Consider the following 21,521-nt stretch of genomic DNA (forward strand, 5'->3'; position numbering starts at 1 on the left):
AAACTGCTGTGCTTGTATCCGACTCTGTGTACTTTGTCAGTTCATTAACTCCATTAAAAAGTGTGTCCCACAGTAATAAGCCCTGAATCATTACTGTACAAGACGCCTCATGCGCGTGTCCGTGAACTCCCGTGGTCCGTGGGTCCTGATGATGCATGATGACAATCAGTGAGTTATTTGTCAGTCTGTTGAACTTCCTGTTTACTCCTCTGGTTTGTTTGTATAGTGTCAGTGTATGAGTCAGTTTTCCTGTTGGTCCAGACCAAATGAACCCAACTACAGGTGTGAAAGAACCCCCTAACTCTATTCAAACATCCCAAATAAAAAGGAACTATTTTTCAAGCCAGAATTGCATTTAATAAGTAACTCCTGCGGCAATCGACACATACTGCTCAATAATCCTACACAGTAGTACTGCAGTAGTTCTCTATTTGTGTAAGAAAAGAGAAAGCGTAGAGATAGAAAATCATTGTAATGCTTTCTGTGCCTCAGGTTGAGTGCAGTAAGTGATATTGATTTGAGGAACAGGATGGGAGGAAAAGTTGGTTTGATGCAACTGGAAATAACTGAAGACTGAAAATAGCTAAAGGTTAGCTCAAAGACACAGTGGGGCATGATCAAATGATCATAAAGAAAGCATCAACAAAAATCTTCTGTAAAATAATATCATTAATGCACTACACTGTAAATTAATCTGAACATGGGCGTAATGGCAAAACTTTCTCTTCTCTCTGCAGTGCAGCTAAATAACTCTGAACCCCACAGCCCGCCAGCGTGTTTGAAAGATATCTTTTCTATTTTTATTAAAAAATCTTCAAAATTACACCATTTATCGTAGCCAGAAACTGTAAAAACAGAAACTATCGTCGGATTATCAAATTTCCAAAAAAGTGATATTTCATCAAAAATCTCTAATGTAAAATTCCACCAAAAATAAAACGTTTGCACAAACCAGATCCTGTAAAAAACATTAAATTCAGTGCTCCTTGGCGCAACTGGGAAGCCATGATTGACTCGGCTGAGACCGACAGTCACGTGACAAATATTAAGTGAAACTTTGACTGAACTGCAGGCTGTTTACACAGAGGGAGGAGAGGACAAGAGAGGCTGTAAGTAGAGGTTGTAAAAATGTAAAAAGGTCACTGGATAGCATTAGGGCTGTGTATTGGCAAGAATCTGGCGATACGATACGTATCACGATACAGGAGTCACGATTTAATATATTGCGATACTGTAAGCAAGGCAATATATTGCAATTCCTTTTATCTAATTTTAGGAAAGCTGTCATAGTATAAAGAACACACCACCATGTGCATTAAAAATCTAAAAAAGTTTACTTTTTTTATGCAATCAGAACAGCCGGATCTGTATTTGTATTTATCACAGTCCCTGTTAAATCATAGCACTACTTTGAGATGATGCATCTCTTTGAAAATTACATAAAGTATTGACTGAGTTAATCTTTGCATGTAAACGATTAATTAAAAATCAATACAGGGTTTTTGAGTATCACGATAATAATATCACGATATTCGATTTTTCAGATATTTTCTTACACCCCTATAATGTAGCATATGGAACTTCCATTTTTTTTCTAGTATTGGTAACACTTGTGGGCACTTAGAAAAATGTAAAATTATTTATCAAAGTAATTGAACTTGCGTTTTTTCTTTTTTATAAATTATCTATGGCATGAAAAGGGTGCTATACTACACAACAGACATGTTTGATTTCACCCTATTTCTAGCCACGATTGTGCTGTTTCCATAGACGTGCAGACTTATATACTGCAGTGAAAAAACGAGGCCAACGGTGAGCAAAAAACACCCTGAAACTGCTTTGAGTTAAGATCGGTTGTTTAAGAAGGGCTCTTCATCAGAGTGGCATTCCCCAACTGTCAAGTACAATAAAGCCGAGCTATGATAGTAGAATAGAAAGTAGTTTATTGAGGCCTCAGAGATCACATTGTCTCACTGTTTGTTTTCACTGTCCTGGCATAATTAATAGCTGAATCCTAACAGATATTGGGAAACCAATCACCCCTGTGAAGAATGGATTTGACATGCGTGTACCAATGTGATGATTGAAATTAAATGAATACTCATTTAATTGTGCCGTATATTAGTTTAGTTTGAGAGAGTTATTTCCACTTTTGAAGAGTGTTTTGACAAGATACAGCACACCGAATTCTGTTGTGAAACGTTACGACAGTTTCACAAGTAATTAGTTCCATTTAGAAAATAGCTCAGTGTAATTAGAAACTATGAAATGTCAGAGAAACAGCTTCATAGGGCGCTCGCTCTGTCTGTGTCTCACAAACACACACACACACACACATATATGAACAAAGCAATACACACTAACCTGATTGGTTGAGGCAAAGTCAAGGCCTGCTTCTGGCATACCCAGGAACATGGTGTCCCCGTCCAGCTGGAGAGAACAAAGACGCAAGAGCAACAGTGTCAACAAACTGTAATCAAACACAGCAAACAGGAGAAGAGACAGCAAGGAGACAATAAGTGGAGATGGAGGTAAGAGATTACAGGACTAGCAGCAGGCAGTACGAACGATTAGTCCGCTATCTGTGTGCCATCTCCTTCAGACACTGAACATCCTGCTTGTGGCCTGAGTGACCACAGGTTTCACTTGGCCCTGTTTTCCACCAACAATCAGTTTTCTGAACAGACTTATATTTATGGCAAAACGTTTTAACATTTAATAGCTAAGCTTGACTATCCGGAATTAATCTTACAGATATCTACAATTGCATTCTGACTAGTCGTAATTACGTTGTGACTAGTCAGAATTCAAGATATCTATAACGTCAAAAAGACAGTTAGAGATATCTGTAGTTCAGTTCTGACTATCCTACATAACAGTTACAGATATCTCAAACGTCATTATGACTAGTCAGAATTGTTGTGCATGACGTTGCTCATGCAAGGCTTTCCATTGGATATCGGCCCAACAAAGCATCTGAACAGTGTCAGCAGAAGCTTTTGCTAACTTGGATAGTTCGGTAATGTTGGAAAGATATTCACAGATTCATCTACCCGGATCAACAACTCATAAGCACGACGTCTCTTTATAACCGTAGTAAGGTAGACGACGAGCTACAAGCACATTTTAATCACAACGAGCCGTCCAATGTGAGACGAGAAACGATAGTTAGAAAATGACATGAAATAGAAAGAGCTCATCATTAAGGAATCTGTGGCCAACGAGAGCTTTGTTTGCTAGAGAGTTGTGGTAGAAATTTACAGCCTATTGTAGATTTATTGTCTCCAGGCACACTTTATAAACCCATACGGCTGCAGTGCAGCGCCACAGTATGTTTGAATAGCTTCCGCCTAACGTCCCATCCCGCCCCCCTCTGACGTAATTACAGACATCTGCTACGTCATTTCGTCTAGTCAAAACTAATTCTAGATACCTGTAATTACATTTTGACTATCTGTAACTCCAGCTTGAGATATCTACAACGTCATTCTGACTAGTCATAATTCTAGTTCAAGATATCTGCAATGTCATTCTGACTAGTCCAAATTTAATTTTAGATAGACGTTGTGAGATATCTTGAACTGGAATTCTGACTAGACAGAATTAAATTGTAGATATCTGAAACTGGAATTACGACTAGTCAGAATTGTAGATATCTGTAATGAGAAACCTCATACACATGATTGGCAAAAGTAGTTTAAACCGTACTAGTCAAAATGTAGTTTTGCCTCATCAAAATAGAGTTAGGGATATCTTGAATTCGAGTTTTGACGAGGCAAAATGACGTTGCAGATATCTCTAATGAATATCCTGTCTAGCTATTAAATGTTAAAACGGCTTGCCATATATATATTGTCTTATTGTCCGTGACACAGAGGCTGAGATGAGGTTATTTTATGGTCTGTAAGCCAAATATTTGATGATTTACAGGATCTACAGAAGGTCAGATGTCAGGATCCACATTAGTAGCCAGGTATTGATGTGTTGCTTTTCCTCTGAAACCCTTCCCACTTAGAGTAGGACACGTATTGTGAGGGGACCATATGTTATTAATAAACGCCCCCCCCCCCCCCCCCCCCCCCCAAACAGGATAATGACATCACTGACAAGTTTGAAGGATATAGTGCAGCAGAATAAATTCCAGCTGAAACCACAGACAGAACCTCACAGTATTACCTTGTCCACATGGGATGATTCAATAACAACTCTTCAAAGTGCCTATCAATACACTATCTAATATAGAAATACATTAACCCTCTGAGACCCACAATAGACACGTTTTAGTCTTTTTTTTTTTTTAGGGGTACAGGGGGTGTTTGTCCATTATCATGCTCTATTATGTCTCATAAGTTGTTGCATCAATTTTTGGGTTGATACCATTTGTTACACAGATTTGGTGCTAAATTTAACAAATTTGTATCTATCGAGAATCGATAAAAATGATCAATAATCCCTCCAAAATACAACATTAAGACACCAAGACCTTGAGGAACACCACAGAAAAAGCCATGCTGTGATTTGGTATCAGAAACCTTTGACATGTGGAGATTTTGAGATTTCCAGACAGCTGCAGTATGTAGTAAAAGTAAAAAAAGAAATAGTATGCAATTTGGAACATAGCCACAGTGTGATAGACATCTGTCAGTGTACATGTTACATCATTTCCTGTTATGTCCAAAACAGGAAATTATTTTTCTGTCTTGTATACTATCAGCATAAACGGTATATATTACATAGCATACAATGAATCCTACTGGTATGCAGTATGGACTTTTATTTCCTCATTTCCCTCTCTTATCTCCCCTACACTTCCTCCTGTGGCGGGGGCCTCTTCTCTCCTCTTTCATGCAATAGCTGTTATTTGTCCTTCGCTACAGACAGCAGTGCATGTCATACAGTGGGTACCAACTACACAGCTACTGTACTGATACCACATACAAACTTAAAGTGACTAGAAGCAGTTCATGTTGTCTCCTTCTGATATGATAAACTTTTTGTCCACTGTTAGATTTATCAGGAAACACATTTTAGTCAATTATTCATTTTAATTAATTCAATTAAGTCTACACTTAAAGGCAATAATGTGTGACAGACTTTTCCTGCCATGCTGCTTGGCGTGGACTCACTCTAAAGTGTTGCTTTGGGACACAAATAAATCTAAGAGCATTCAAACACTCTTTGAAAACCCTCTTAACTTCTAAGATCGATTGTTATCATGAAACATGGCTACTAGCTACTAAAAACTGCCAAATTTAGGGCTACAACTAACAATTATTTTCATTACAGAAAAATATATTGTTTTTTTATTTGATCAGTAAATAATGTGTCATCTACTATGGCATTAAGAGCCCAAAGTGATGTCTTTAAATTGCTTATTTTGTCTGGCAAAGGGTCAAAGAACAAGAATTATTCTGTTTAAAAAAATTAAATAGGAAAAGTCCTCACATTTTTAAAGTTGTAACCAGTAAATATTTACTTGATAAATATTTATCAATATCAAATTTGCTGACACTATCGTTATAGATATTTCTATTGACTAAGGATACTGGGATGCAATGTGTTGTTGCTGTTTCTTCAACGTAGTTGCTCCGTGATGTGTCTCTGTTTAATGTGCTGTACTACAAATTGCCTCTCAATAAATACAATAAAGTTTTCTCAAAGTTACTGTGAGGAACTTTTAACTGGTTATGAAACAGTATCAATTTAATACCCAACCCTCTATTTGAACTACATAAGTAAATGAGACCATCAGCAAGACGACTGGCTATTTCTATATAGTTATTTTTAATGCGCACGCCAGCAGCGGCTCGGGAGAACCAGAACCAGGACTGTCAGACACTGCAGCAGTAAAATGAGAGGTTTTCTGAAGGGAACTGGGAAACAGTCCCGCTTTTGTCCATAATCAACAGAAAATGAAAGTTCCTCGTAGTAGCTTTAACTTGTTATAGCAGTAGTCAAATTAAAGTTATTAAACACTGGCGCTGCTATTGGTAGCTTCAATCTGAACACTGTAGCATCAGCTGCAGTAACTATTACTGGTCAAACCCGACAGCCAACACTAGGAAAACAAAACAACAAACATATTCATATAATTCATAGGTACATAATCATTGTCTTGGTTAACAAACATTTGAACAGGTGGGTAGAAGCAAAGCACATACACACAGCCTCTCTCACACACACACACACACACACACACGCACGCACGCACGCAATACAAACACAGGTGGACAGACAGGTGTAACTGCCCTATCCGTTCGCCAGCTGTTGGGTATTATCCAAATATGGTGTAGGTTTACAGAGTCAACAGAAAGCTAAAACAGTGTTGTGACGAACATAACACACATACACACAGTGTGGCTAATAGGATTAACAGTTATTAATGCTTTACATGGAACTTAATAAACACATATCAAAAAATAAGTACAGTGAGTGAGTGGTGAGAGCAGAGGACGAGATTTTCTCCTCTCTGTCTCGTCTGTATGCCTGATCTTCATTCTTCCTCTCTGGGAGCAATCAAAGCTTTTCTGACAAAACCGAGGAGAGGAAGAGAAGAGCAGACTAGCTGACCTCACTGTCAAATTAGCTTCATCCATTTACCTTTGACGAGACCTGATATACCACATGGATCACACACAGACACACACACACATACTTACATTAAAAACAGACGCACACAATAAGTCTAAAGTGAAAATGTCACAAAGCCTTTTAGACAGAATAAGATAACATTAAGTAAAAAATTAGGGCTGCAAATTTGTTTCAACGACACGATTTTTAATGTACTTTTTAAAAATCCGATGGGTATTTCAGAGGTCAGTTTTAAAGCTAGAGTGAAGATACTGGTATCATATGAAACTAGAATCCATCGGTATCAACCATGTCATACTAGTTTGTTGCGAAGGAGGCTAAATAACGCTCAAAACGTCTTTGAAATTTTGGCGAGAAAAAACTGACATGGCCATTTTTAAAGGGGTCCCTTGACCTCTGACCTCCAGATATGTGAATGAAAATGGGTTCTCTGGGTACCCACGAGTCTCCCCTTTACAGACATGCCCACTTTATGATAATCACATGCAGTTTGGGGCAAGTCATAGTCAAGTCACTGCCAAAAACCAAGGTAGCGACAGCCAAAATGCCAAACTTGAGGCTTCAACACAGCAGTCCACAAACCAATGGGTGACATCAAGGTGACTATATCCACTTCTTGTATACAGTCTATGCTTTACACCTAATACACCTCATCACAACCGATCCTAAACAAGAAGTGTAGCCACTGCTTCACACTACCTGTCGCACTACTTGCCACTGTTCTGAGATCAGATGATTGATTCAGACACCACACCTGCCACCTCACGTGCTGCATGCATCCATTGTAGCATAACCCCGCCCTTACTGCTATGTAACATCCCTCGCACCTGCACAACCTAATGGAGCACAGCCAGTGTGACCACCTGCCCCTACCCTTATCTAAACCAGCTCAACCTGCTTACGTCTAACGTCAGCCTGATGTTGACGCCCAATGACTGGAGATGATAGATCAAGTCCAGATCTGAGGTGTTATTCTCAGCATCAATAGCTGTAAATCACAAAAAAAAACTAAGGTTACACAATAACTGCTTTTTTAGAACTACTGATGCCAAATACGCTGGTAAATGTCACCTTAAACTGCATCAGGCTACAAAATAGAGTCATTTGTAGATGGTAAACTAAGTGGCTAATGTGTTCCTGCTATCCACAGGACAAATACAGCTCTCAAGCTACAGTAAGTACTACTATCAGTAGAGAAAAGATAAGAGGGACAGCGGACAGAGAAAAAAAGCCATAAGGGAGGAAGAGTGATGATTTCTTTTCAGCAAGCGCTCAGTGTGAGAGGCAGAGTAGAACCTATTACGCTCTTCATCAGTCCTGGGAGGGACAGAGAGACAGACAGACAGACAGACAGACAGACAGACAGACTCTATGGAGAGATCTCAGCAGCTGTCAGTGACGTACACTTTGTGTATGCCTGGTCGCTCAACACTCCACAGTTGGGATGAAATTATTATTTTAAGGTCTCAAGGTTGGCAAATATGAAGCCACAGCTATCTGTACTATACGTACATTATAATGCACACACAAATACAACCAAATAATCCTAAATCATAGCAGTGTCAGCTATGGGGAGCATGTGCTAAGAGAAACCGTCTGTGTTTCACCATCAGCAGGTAGCGGGGTAGCTAACTCGGTCTGGGCTCTAGCGCCATGCGTGCCTGTTTCATAACCAGTCATCTTCTTTGGGTGCCATTTGTTTAACAGATGACAAAAAAATATCTTTGTAATCTTTACTGTTTTACCACCTTGGAAATTTGAATATGCTGACAAAAAACGCTGCAGTCATATTTTCCATCACAGAGATACAAGAACATCTAAGTTACAGACAGCGCTTCAGCATAGTGTACGTTTCAATTAATTTTCCATCATAAATAAATAAATAAATAAATCAGGGTTCAGTAGGTCACAGCTGAGGTAGCACCTGCGCCTCAGTCTGAGGCAGGAAAGACCCTGTCATATCATGTCGGGGCTTTTTCTTGAAAAAGGTGTTGTTTGGGGTGTTTTTGTTTTTCACTTCAAATGTACTGATATAAGTTCCAAAACAAAGAAAAAAAAAAACATTCACCTAGATTTGAAGATATTATTATTAGAGCTGCAACGAGTCGATTAATCGATTCGTTGATTGAAATGAATTGGCTAATTATAGTTATAATTTTTTCAAGCAAAACTGCTAAACATCAATAGGGATGTGACGGTGAGGAAATTTCCCACTGGTTAATAAACTTGTGACAACACAGGTATTACCGGTTACACCGGACGTTTTACAAGGATAGATGATATTCAATGTGTGTAGCGTGTTTACTTTGGTCTTTAACGTTGGATGGCTGTGTGTCTGGCCTCTCCGGTCCAGCTTTCGCTGCAAGGCCACAGGTTTCCCAAGGCGCCGCTGCGCCGCGCACACTGGCTGTGACCATGGTGAATACTTCATTAACGTTATGGTTCCCTTATAGCTTTGGGTTTAAATCTGAAATATTGCCAAATAGGCCCTTTTGCTTTTCGCTTAGACAACCAAGTCTTCTGTCTGTCAACTCTCTCTCGTCCCGTGTGTGAAATCGGACTCCTGCTACTGTGCTGAGACTCTGTACGGAGCAGACACATTCACTTTCAGTTTGTAGCGTCCATCGTCCGACTATGTATTGATAAAACGCCGCTGATATGCCAAAATTAATTAAATGGGTTTTATTTCTATAAAAAAAGCAAACACCGGTAACACCAACTACCGTGACAAGCCTACTAGCTAGTTAGCTAACTAGCACAGAGCTGACGTGTGTTCTGTTGTCACCATAACAACTAACAACAATCACCATTTTCTTTTGCACTAGTTAAATGACCACGGAAAACAGTTCAATGTCCGTTCTACTCCCTATTCTATTTCCATGGTCCTCCTTTTTCATTATTCTTCATTCCTCACTGTCACAATTCATTCACTTAATAAAAAAAATTCGGATTAAATACTGATTCATTTTGCTTTTTGTATTATTACCTTTAAAAGCCTGAATGAATACTGTTAAACAGAATATTGGCTGCATTTTAGTTCTGAAGGAAAGGGTGTGAAATCACACTCAACCAATTTACGTCTTCCCCCTACCTCCCTCTTTACCTCCTTCTCCATCTCCTTATCTTATCCATTACATTTCAGTTCTCCCGACCTCTCCTTCTCTCTCTCTCTCTCTCTCTCTTCCTCACGCTGCTCCCCTTTTTCCTCGATACACTGTATTTCTCTCTTTTCCTTTGTCCTTGTCTGTCATCCTAATAGTCTCTCTCCCCCTTTCTCCCCCCTTCCTCCGACCCTGACCCACTTAGCTGGCTGCTTGTTATTCAAACCATTGCTTTACCCACACACACACACACACACACACACACACACAGAGTGAGAGACAGAGGCATGAAGGGGGGAGAGAGAGAGAGAGAGAGAGAGAGAGAGAGAGAGAGAGAGAGAGGGTAATTTGGTTTGACTACAAACCTCGCTATCCTCTTTAGTTCCCTCACTGTAACGTTTGCAACACACACACAGCACATACTGTAAAAATACTCATTTGAGATGCGGCAATACTTTCTGTTCTCTGGAGGTAACGTTTATTTTCATTATTGATTAATCTGAAATTATTTTCTTAAATTAATTGATTAATCATTTAGTTTATGACATATAAATAAATATATTCAATTTACTGTCAAAGAAAAGCAGCAAATATTCACATTTGAGAAGTAGGCTTGTCGCGGTAGTCGGTGTTACCGGTGTTACACAGTGGTCCGGCATACACCGATTACATTAGCACCGTCGTTTTGCTTTTTTTTACAGAAATAAAACCCATTTAATTCATGTCCGTGTACCAGCGCCGTGTAATGAATACAAAGTCGGACGCTACAAACTGAGACGGAAAGTGTCTGCTCCGTACGGAATCTCACAGAGTAGCAGGAGTCAGATTTCACACACGGGACGAGAGAGAGTTGACTGACAAGACGATGGCGGAGGATTTGGTGTCAAAGCGAAAAGCAAAAGCACCTATTTGAAAATATTTCAGATTTGAACCCAATGCTATAAGAGAAACGTAACATTAATGAGGCAATCACTGTGCGGAAAACAAAGCGTTCACAGCGCCGGGTGGAAACCTGCGGCTCCGCACGAAAGCAGGACCGGAGAGGCCAGAAACCCAACAGGGAAGATCAAAGTAAGCACTCTGCAGATATTGAGCAACTTTTCTTGTAAAATGTGGTGTAATCGGTAACACTGGTGTTGTCAAGTTTATTAACCGGTGGGAAAATTTCCTCACCATGACATCACTACTAGCTAGTTAATTACACAATACTTTAATACTACACAGGTTATAGAAATGAGCTGAACAAAGTTGTCACTCATCTGGTGATAGCAATGTACTTTCCTCTGCTGAGACAAAAGTGAGTGGATGAAGCATTAAGTTGTTACTCATTTACTCTGGCTCTCTGTGCTTCGTAACGTTACTACTCAACTGCTTGTTTTAGTTGTTACTGCAAAACCTAACCTCAGTGAGTCCGCCACTTGCTGTAACACCGTGTCCTATCTGGATGCGACGCGAGCGAGCATCAGCGACGAAATCAGCTTCATTACGTTGTTTTCTAATGGAGTGTCCTAACAGAAGTGCATAATTTAACGGATTCAGTGTGGACAGAGAGCTTCCGATGCTACGCGATGCAGCGCAATGCAGCGTGATGCAGCGCGATAGTTATACGCAGAAGAATCTGATTAAATTAAACAGAATAAAGCATACTTAGAGATGTTTGTCAGATAGTTAAAAATCGGGTTGTGAGGCTCTCTTTGTGTAAATGTGTCAAAAAGACTTTTTTAAATTGCGGGAGACCATTTCATCACTCGTGGGTTTGGGTGGTGTGTGAAACTATTTGTCTGGACTGGACTGAATGGATTTCAGTTGACTCTGAACTGCATCAGGGGACATAAATCAAGTCTGTACAGTGAGAGATAGATGGAGAAAGAGAGAGGAAGACTAATGGGTGACTCTGTCTGAGAGAGAGAGGAGGGAGATTCACACAGCTGTGGTAGTTCAGCTCAGCAATTGTTTATCTGTCTTATCTCTGTCACCATGACAGCAATATAAACCAAGTTTTATTGGCTAAGCTGTATTCACCCTGACTAGAAGTCTAGATGGTGTGTGTGTGGAGGAAATAGATGTATTTCTTACAAGTGTGTAAGACTACTTCCAGTAAAGACTGACAGGGTTTTAATTTAACCCTTGTGCATCCCTTTAAAAAAGGTTGCTCTGATGTCCTTAGAGGACAAAAATGTGAATTAATATTATTTTCCACTTTCACTGCTTCTTAACTTATACTACTATAATACTATAACTTAGACTTATAGCTTCTAACTTCAAGGCAAACCATGTTCTCTTTATTTCTGTCACATTATGCACTACCCTGATGACACATTACTGGCAGCTGTATTAATATTTCAAGCATTTCCGGTCCAATAATGCGACTAATGCCACTGCTAAACTAAACTTTTCAACAGCTGATATCTGACAGCAGGACTTGAAGCTCTTCTTTTTACTCTTGAGTAACATTTTTGTGACTGAAAACTGAGTGAAAACAGGTAGGATTATATAGCAATTTAGGAGTGTAATTTATGCTAATGATCACAAAAAGCGCATTTCCTCATGAACAGATAGCATTCACCAAGTTAAGACGAGCAATTTACGGCAAATTTGTGCAGTTAAGAGAGTTTGCCTCGTGGAAAAAGTAATAAGATTGAAGATAACAATACACAAAATGTTCTTACATGAGGCCGATTGTTTTTCTAAGTAGTTAAAATCCAAATGTGACGACTCCCGCTGTATGCACTGAACAGAAGTAGCAGATAAATCCACAGATTAGCGGAAAGCTTTGTTTGGCGTCAACTCAAGTCAAGTTTATGATACCACAAGGAAACGGGGTCAAAACAGACACGAGTTTACGCATTTCAAAAGTGACTTATTTATTTTTATCTATCCACAGTAATTAGCACTACACCGCCACAGTTAGCATTGTATGATCGTGAACAAAAGCGGAGTGCTGAAGAAAAATCCTCAGGAACTGGTCCAATCTCTTCCACCACAACTTAATTGATCCAAGTTATTGTCACTAATACAGCACACACACACACAAACACACACACAGAGAACAATGCCGCAATGATTGCAGTATGTGATTTGATTGCAATATGTTTGTTTTGGAAACGAAATCCTGATAATTAGTCTCTTCTGGCAGCGCTCTATCTCCGCCCATCTGTTCCATTTGGCATCCCTCCACCAACCAGGAGTCCCTCATCGCTCCGTCCCCGCGATTCAACCAACTGAAAGGCTTTCAGATGCACCGAAACACAAGCAACAGTGCTGAAAGTCACCCAATCATCGGTGAGCTTGAGGGGAGGGGAGAGTGTGTGTGGGGGGGGGTCTGGCGAGGTGTTCAGTAGCGGGAATGACAGCCAACATGGACAGACGGACAGACAGATTGACTGGTTGTGTTCTGATAGATAATTAGATGAGATGCCGACACTGTGGCTGGTTAGAAAACTGTAGGAGGGGACAATAGGAGTATGTGATACAGAAAAAAAAAAAACACTGGGATGGGGCCATAAAATAAGATGAGATACGATAATTAACAAAATACTGCTGATTATGGTTGCAAAGGACAAAATCATTCTATTTCTTTCCAAGGGAAGTTAAGCTCGGAAATTTAGGAATTTTTGCAAAATGTCAATATAAAAATCTTGAACTTATTTGTGGGGAAATACACATAAAAAAGCAGTACTAAGACTTATGGCATGTCTTAGTTAAAAGTATGCCTGTTTAATTGGGTTGTAACCTGCACTGCATTCGACTGCATTTTCCAACTGTGTCAAAATGTCTTCTGTGACATATATAGATGTGTATAATAATGTTCCCCTGGTAAAGTAGACTAAACTTCCTGTAACACCGCTGAATTACATTTTCTTTTTAGGGGTAGATAACATAGAAGTGGTGCACATCATCTGAAAGCTGGGAATCTGAAGATTAATTTGAGATGCAGCTCAGCACTGTGTGTCAAGTTGTTCTTGTCATAAATCAGAAATAAACATGAATAAATTAATTAAAATAAATTGTGAGGGCTTAGAACATGATAGAAGTATATGATGTCCATCCTCATGCTCTATTATGTCTCATAAGTTTTTTGCGGCAATTTTTGGGGTTGATACCATTTGTTACACAGGTTTGGTGCTAAATTTAACCATTTTTTAACCACTTGAGAATTGATGAAAAAAATGATAAATAATCCCTCCAAAATACCACATTAAGACACCAAGACCTTGAGGATCACCATAGAAAAAGCCATACTGTGACATTTGGAGGTTTCTGCAAGAATTGCATTTTTGCGGTGATTGGATGGCGAGCACTTCTGTTGTGTAAACTGATCAGAAACCCCCTTACTGTCAATCTAGCTAGGGAAGCCATCCATCCTCTGAATGCTCTAGGTCTCTAGTTTGTGGTTGTAAAGTTTCATGAGACTGTGATTATCCTAGGGTTCACCACAGGTCATTTTGTACAGTGAGGTCAAGTTTTAAAAAATGGTCTCACTACAATGAAATACTATGGGGACTAACATCATCACACATGAATACAGCTGTGCTCATTGAATCCACAAGAGTCTCAGCTTTACAGTGATACTCAATTTATGTAATTCAAGACTGTTTAGGGACCCCAGTATGCAGAAATATTCAAATACACCATTTTAGAATAGGAGAAAATAACACATTTATATTCAAAATCTTCACTCTAGCTTGAAAACTGAGCCCGCTACAACTTCTGTAAGACAGAATAGCGTTCGGGCCCGCCGTCAGAGTGTTAAGGTTTTAAACCTCATAGGATACATACAGTATTATAGTTCTTACAGCTCTTGATGACTTTCCTTATTATGTCTTCAATTTCATATTACCGTTTCTCTTATTTCTATCCCTTTTGTGCTTCATCGTGTCCTCTGACTACTGTTTTGCTGCTCTCTTTCTATCTATATTCTCCTGTTCTTTACTAAGGCCTATTTTGTTCTTCCCTGTTCTCTCTTTCTCTCTATTTGCTTTAGAAATACCTCACCCAGCTTTCACAATCATCATGTTTACATTAGTCCCTCTCTCTCTCTCTCTCTCTCTCTCTCTCGCAGCCTTCCCTTCCTCTACTACACTCCCTGATTCATCCTCTTCTTCTTCTCTGTCTCTCACAGGGTTTAATTCAATAGTTATTTAAACTCTTCCACCACAAATACTTGTATAATGTCACACAGATGCTGAAGTCCCCTTCGTGATATTGCAATCAATTAACTTCTGTATCAAATGAATTGCTCCTATTCACATCTGTGGAGAGAGACCCATTATGAGCACTGTCATCCAATCAGAGCTCAGCGTGGCTCGCTCACTTCTGTTCATCCAGCCAGCCCTCCATGTGACTAAACTGTACACGTGCATCCCAACAGCGACACTGAGTCGGACACTTTTTTTTTTTTAATGATTTTAAGATTACACATAAAATCACAGTGGCCATCATTATAGGCCAAAAAAAGGAAGATTATAGAAATGAATATATACCATATGTATTGGATTTTCAGTAAAACAACAATGATTATAATGTGTAGATTTACACAGCTATTCTATTCAACACAGCATGTGGTCGCCTGGCATTTATTGCCACCACGTTAACCACCATCTTCAGCCTATGACTAAACTATGACTAAACTTCATACCGTTTGGAACTGAGTTGAGTTTTCCAGACAGACCTTCCTCTGATGTTTCATTCAAATACTGTCTTGTTCAGTTGGACTGGTAGACCCTGACACCAACCATGGACGCATCTTTCACCAAATGACAGTAACTTAAAAGGGGACATATCATGAAAAGCTCACTTTCTCAGCGCTTGTGCACATAAAAAAGTGAGAAAAAGATGAATCATACACTTCTAGGGGACTTTTACATTGGAAAATATCTAAATGAATACAGTAAGAATGTTTGATTTTCAGCATGTATGTAGTCAGAGATGTCCTGAAGTCAAATATATCAGTCATTGGCAGAAATTGTTTCTAAAAAAATTTCCAGCAACCCAAAAATCAAAGAATAAAAGACATTTCCCTCACAAATTAGTTTGAAAAACATAAATGTCAGTATATGGGCGCTCTATAGACGTAGCGTCGGCCCATTTGACCACGGAGATGAGAGTGACGGCCGACTCAACCGCCACGTTACCGCAATACAATAACGTTTCCTGTATGTGACAGAGTTAACATGCAGCTTTAGCCGTGATGTCTAGCTCTGCTTTTTCCTGTCAATGTGTGAAACCCAAAGTGTTTCCATCCTTTACTGGATGTGTAGTGTTTACCATGTTGGATTTAACACGTCAGGGTGCAGGTCGTTTACATGCGGACCCTCCACCATTTTCCACTTTCTCGCTTCTGCTCGCTGCGATTTGTTTAGGTTGAGCGGATATGATGTCACGTTAATCAGACTACGAAAATTAAAAGTGGTAACTTCCTTCTACCTCCGCATAGACTCAGATGAAGCAAATATATCGATTCTGGCATTGAAAAATCGTAAAAGAAATCGCGATACATAGGTGAATCGACTCTTTCCCACCCCTATTTTAAAAGTAGCCAGCAGTAACACAGTGAGAAATAAATAAATTGTGTATAGAAATCAAATTTGGATGCATCAATAATCGCTTTATAATCGCATCATAGCCCTCGGAATCAAATCGTGAGCTGCCTACAGATTCACACCCCTACTTTTCAGGGGTAATTGTGCAGAGGATTTTCTCTCTATGTAATTAAAATGGAAAATGTAGCCCAGCCATAGTATTACGTCTTTACATTAACACATCTGTAGGACACACCTCTACTCTCTCTCTCTCTCTCTTATTTCACACACAGACTCACTGTATTTCACTCAACCTCTCTCTATTCTGTTCCTCTTCTTTATTTTTTCTAATTTAGTTTCTTCTGTGTTTCCTTCTTTCCTCTCCTACTTCCTGTCTCTCTCCCTCTTTCCTCTGCTGTGCCTTTCTCTCTCCCTTTTTATATACCCCCTGTCTCTCTTTCTCTCTTTCTCTCTCTCTGTTCCCCCACACAGTAATATGATCTCTTCTATCAGGCCGACACAGCCGTGAATCAAACGACAGAGAGAGAGAAATATAGTACAAACCTTAGTGGCCCCACCCCCCACTACTCTTTCTCTCTCTCTCTCTCTCCCTCTCTCTCTCATCTACAACATCCCTACCCCCAACCACCCTCTCTCCTCTCTCCCTCTCTCTTCAGTCCCTACCCCCAACCACACCACACCACACAGCTCGCTCTCTCTCTCTACATCCCCAGCGTCTACATCTTCTATCTCTCCCTCCCTCTTTCTGAAACAAATATACTCACTGACAACAACAAAAAAACACAATGCAATACTGTATGATTCTGTGTGCAGAACGTTTCTACACATGATGTTAGATTATGAGCATAAAAGCAGCAGAGTGCAGTCATTAAAAATACTGAGGGTTAAATAAAACACAGTACGTATAACTATGATCTAGCTCATAAAGATGTGATACTAAGTTCATCTGCCCTTATCGAGGTCAGAGGTCACAGTCGGCTACAAAGCTGGGAAGGGAATCAGATTCCATGCTCCAATTTCAAACTACATAATGAATGTATAAAGTATTGAATATATAATACTAATAAAACGTCAGAAAGCCCAAAATGACGTCCTCAAATGTCTTGTTTTGTCCACAACTCAAAGATATTCAGTTTACTGTCTTAAAGGAGTAAAGAAACCAGATAATATTCACATTTAAGAAGCTAAAATCATAGAATTTTGACTTTCTTTTCTTAAAAAGTTACTTTAACTGATTAATCGATTATCAAAATAGTGGACAACTAATCGATTAATCGTTGCAGGTCTACCTACTATATATAATAATTGTCTTTTTTTCAATACAGTTGTAGGTAGTAGTGTCTCCATTTTCTTTGTACGTTGCATTGTGGAACTTGGATTTTTCTTTATTGATGATCACTCAAGGTGGTACATGGAGATGGTTGCACATTAACAGTACACTCAAAACACACTACATAACAAGGAAAAGGCGCTGCCAAACAACTGCCAAAGAGAAAGAAAAGAGCCTGGAGCGACAGTCTGTTTCCGCTGGTAACGTCTTCACCACCACAGCAAAAAAAAATAATATTGTCAAAAAAATAACTGAAGTAAAGTACAAAGTACAATATTTCCCTCTGAGATGTAGTGGAGTAGAAGTGTCCTATAAAGTTACATAAAATGGAAATACTCAAGCAGAGTACAAATACCTCAAAATTGTACTTAAGTGCAGTACTTCAGTAGCTTAATGTACTTCACTGCTAGAGCACAACATTGTTTACAAGAACACAAGATCTAGTCTAGACTCTTCATAGATCCAGCTTCTTAATTTTGCTCTCAAAATGCACCAGATTGATGGATTTAACTTTAAAATGTACAACTTTAAAAGGATCGTACCTCTGCCACATTTTCAGCCAGGAAAAACCCTGTTGTGGACTTCTTTATTCCACAAGAGGTATATGGGGATAGTTACACATGTAATAAAGCAATAGTTTACATTAACAGCACTACATAACCCAAAACATGCTTAAAATTAGTACTTTATATGGAACCAAAGTCAGTGCAGTGGTGGCACTTTTAGGGGGTGCTTGCTAGCGGAGAGTTTGAACCCAGCGTTTCTGTTTAAAGCAACGTTTTTGTAACCACAAGTCAACATCGCACTGTTGTTCCTGAGGGGGTTAAACAGAGGAAAAGCAGCAGTGATGCTGTGAGGGAGAAGTTAATAAATGTGAGCAAGCAGGGCCGGATCAGACAAGCGGGCCTGTGAATAATCCGATCAATCATTAAATCGTACACCAGCCACTCGGTGATGACACTATATTCTGACATCACTAACTCCACGACAGAGATTATAATTTAAAAGCAGCCAGCAAAAGAGAAGAAAATGGTTCCCCAAAGTACTGTGAGTGTTAATAACCCTTGGGCCAGCAGGGAACATTAATTGGCTCAGTTTGGGTCCCACAGTGCTAAAAAAATGATGATAGAATACAAGCATTAATTGTGTAGAGTCACTATTTTGGGTTTACATCAAATATCTGCCATGCTGTGTGTGTGTATGATACGGGTATGCTGATCGTTTTCCTTTATATGTTTTAGCAGCACAAATATATTTACATGTCAATAAAGTTAATTGAAATATATTTGAATTGAGAGACGGAGGACTCCATAGGCTACAGCATGCCTGCAGCTTGCCACAGTTTGACAAGCAAAACTAGTGATTAAAGGGATTTAAAAGGTATATTTTAACATTGTTTTGTACTTATAAAGTATTTTTATTTATCTATCTATGTTAAATATCAGGGGCGGGAAAAAAAATTAAATTGCATTTTCCAACAAAATGAATGTGTTCCATTATTTTATTGTGCTAAGATTGAAGAGTGGTTAATAATCTGTCATTTACTCTAATAGCTGCACTCATCAGCTGTACCTAGTTAAATAATTAAGCAATTCATCACTGTCAAATGGGCAGAGCATGGTCCCACACTGCGTCTCGTGTCTGTCCTACGGTACCCAGACACCTTACTATGAACAAAACATCCATTTGCATACATAGATAGATAGATAGATTATATTACATATATACAGTATATTCGTTATCATGCTGTTTCCAGTGAGATATTATTAGTAATTATTAGTTCAGATAGTGACTTTGCTGTTGTAAACATTACTGTTGCTGCTCCAGAAACAACATTTAGACTAGTTATATTTAAAATATTCAATTCTAATCCGGTTCTGAATTTAAAGACAACCAGGCTGACAAATATAGCTAATATGCATACTTCAAAATGTATTTATATATCGCGAGTCATATCGTCATCGCAATATTGAGCGATGATATTGCACATTGACAATTTTCCTCATATCGTGCAGGCCTAATAGATAGATAGATAGATAGATAGATAGATAGATAGATAGATAGATCTATACTGATTAGATATAATTTCATGACCCAAGGATTCATCCATTCATGCTTGAGAGGTATCTTAAAGCAAGACACAAGATCCAGGTTCCTGTTGTGAATCTGACCCTGACCTTTGACCTTGCTCTGGTCTGGATGGAGAAATCCAACAGCTTCTCAAACACCAATTAACTAATTAAGTATCTCTAAACAGAAATGAGAGGCACTTCCCATGTATTTCTTTCTAACCATAACTGTCTGTACATGTAATGCAGCAGTGCAAGCTTAATTACCATACAATTACCAAGAGGTGAGGTTTTAATTAAAGGTGTCCTTACATCACTGACAACAAAACTGGAAGTAAAAAGTACAGCCAGTACAGTGTGAGTTTACTCAAAATGAAATGAGTAACACTGGAAAAGTAGTTACCTTCAATAGCTGCATCAATAAGGCAAGGCAAGTTTATTTATATAGCACATTTCATACACAAAGGCAATTAAAAGTGCTTAACATATATAAAAGCAAGATAAAAGAGCACAAAGTGCAATAAGATAAAAAACGAATAAAAGAATATAAAAGTATAAGTTAAAAGAAAAAAATTAAAAGGATAATAAAAAACAATCAAAAGACAGTAAAGTGCAGCATTTGATCAATTAAAAAAAAACAGTTTGGTGTTGAGTCTAGATTTGAAAGTGTGGAGCCTGAATAAAGCAATTAATTACCACTTAATTACCACTTAATTACCAATTAATTGGCAGGGCAAGAGAAGAAGAATACACAGAGAGAGAGAGGACAATCAAAAGATATTTGACACCACAATGGGGAAAGACAATGGGTGGAAAACAAGAGGTGTTTCTTTGCTTTACCTTGTTGGTCCCAAAGGCCGGGTCCTGGTAGGAGAGCTGCCCCAGCCTGGTGTGCTCTGAGGCGGCCAGAGACTGAGGAGGAGGCTGCGGGTAAACGGTTACATCCATGGCTGTAAACGGTTACATCCACTTCTTCGACTCTCTTTCTTCTCTTATTTCTATGGTTTTTTTTAACAAAGTTTGATGTTTTTTTGTCGAAACCAAACAGAGGAACAACCACAGTCCAATAAAACTAGTTTTTTTGGGAAATAAACGCAAAAAAGTCGACTAAATGGAGCTTAATGTAGTCAGTGAAGTTGAGATGGATGCTCTCCTCTCTCTCCTACACCGGCTCAACGGTTATAACTGATAGCAAACTTCCCGGTGAAAGCAGCCACTTCTTTACCAATAACCTGCCGTTACTTTGAAAAAAAGCGTCGTTTTCCCTCTTTTAAGCGTCTGTGTATCCAGTGGCGGTGGTTTCGGCTCGGTTTGGTTTGGTTCTGATTCGGTTCGGACAGGAGGAGGACGTGGTTTGGACCCTGTCTGTCAGAGAGTCCCAGACTCTGTGTTTGAATGTTCCTCAACCGCCCGATGCTGCTGCTGCTGCTGCTGCGCGTGTGCTCGGTGCTGAGGCGCCTCGCGGACCAAGTCATACAAAGAGCTCGAGCGTCAAGCGAGCAACCGTTAGACCGCAAGGAACCCGGATGTAGGTTTTCTTACACAATAAAAGCACAGATTTAAAAAAAAAAGAGAGAGAGGAGAGAGAGAGAGGGAGAGACGTAATATTACGAGAATAAAGTCATAGCTTTACGAGAAAAAAAGTCGTAATATTACGGGAATAAAGTCATAACTTTACGAGAAAAAAGTCGTAATATTACTATAATTTATTTACTTCTTTACTTCATGTTTTGTTTTAGTTTTTTGTGTATTTTTGTTGTTTTTTACATTTATCCTTCGATATTGCAATATATTGTTATTAATTGTTTTTTATTTGTTTGTTTGTTTTATTGACACAACAAACATAAATTACTTCTTTATTGTTTTCTTCCATTCCACATGCATGTTC

General features: G+C 39.0%; 1 protein-coding gene across 1 annotated transcript in view; it reads right to left on the reverse strand.

Annotated features, from left to right (window-relative positions):
• tox (thymocyte selection-associated high mobility group box) overlaps nt 1–21,149 on the reverse strand; it is a 47,742-nt gene extending 26,593 nt beyond the window's left edge. The window contains exons 1-2 of the mRNA XM_037788360.1: nt 20,474–21,149; nt 2,365–2,430 (exon numbers count right to left, since the gene is read on the reverse strand). Coding sequence (XP_037644288.1) covers nt 2,365–2,430; nt 20,474–20,581 — 174 coding nt within the window. The 5' untranslated portion in view covers nt 20,582–21,149. The remainder of the gene's footprint in view (nt 1–2,364; nt 2,431–20,473) is intronic.
• Nucleotides 21,150–21,521: the final 372 nt, after the last annotated feature.

The sequence above is a fragment of the Sebastes umbrosus genome, chromosome 12, assembly GCF_015220745.1.
Source record: "Sebastes umbrosus isolate fSebUmb1 chromosome 12, fSebUmb1.pri, whole genome shotgun sequence".
In the NCBI taxonomy this organism is placed as follows: Eukaryota; Metazoa; Chordata; class Actinopteri; order Perciformes; family Sebastidae; genus Sebastes; species Sebastes umbrosus.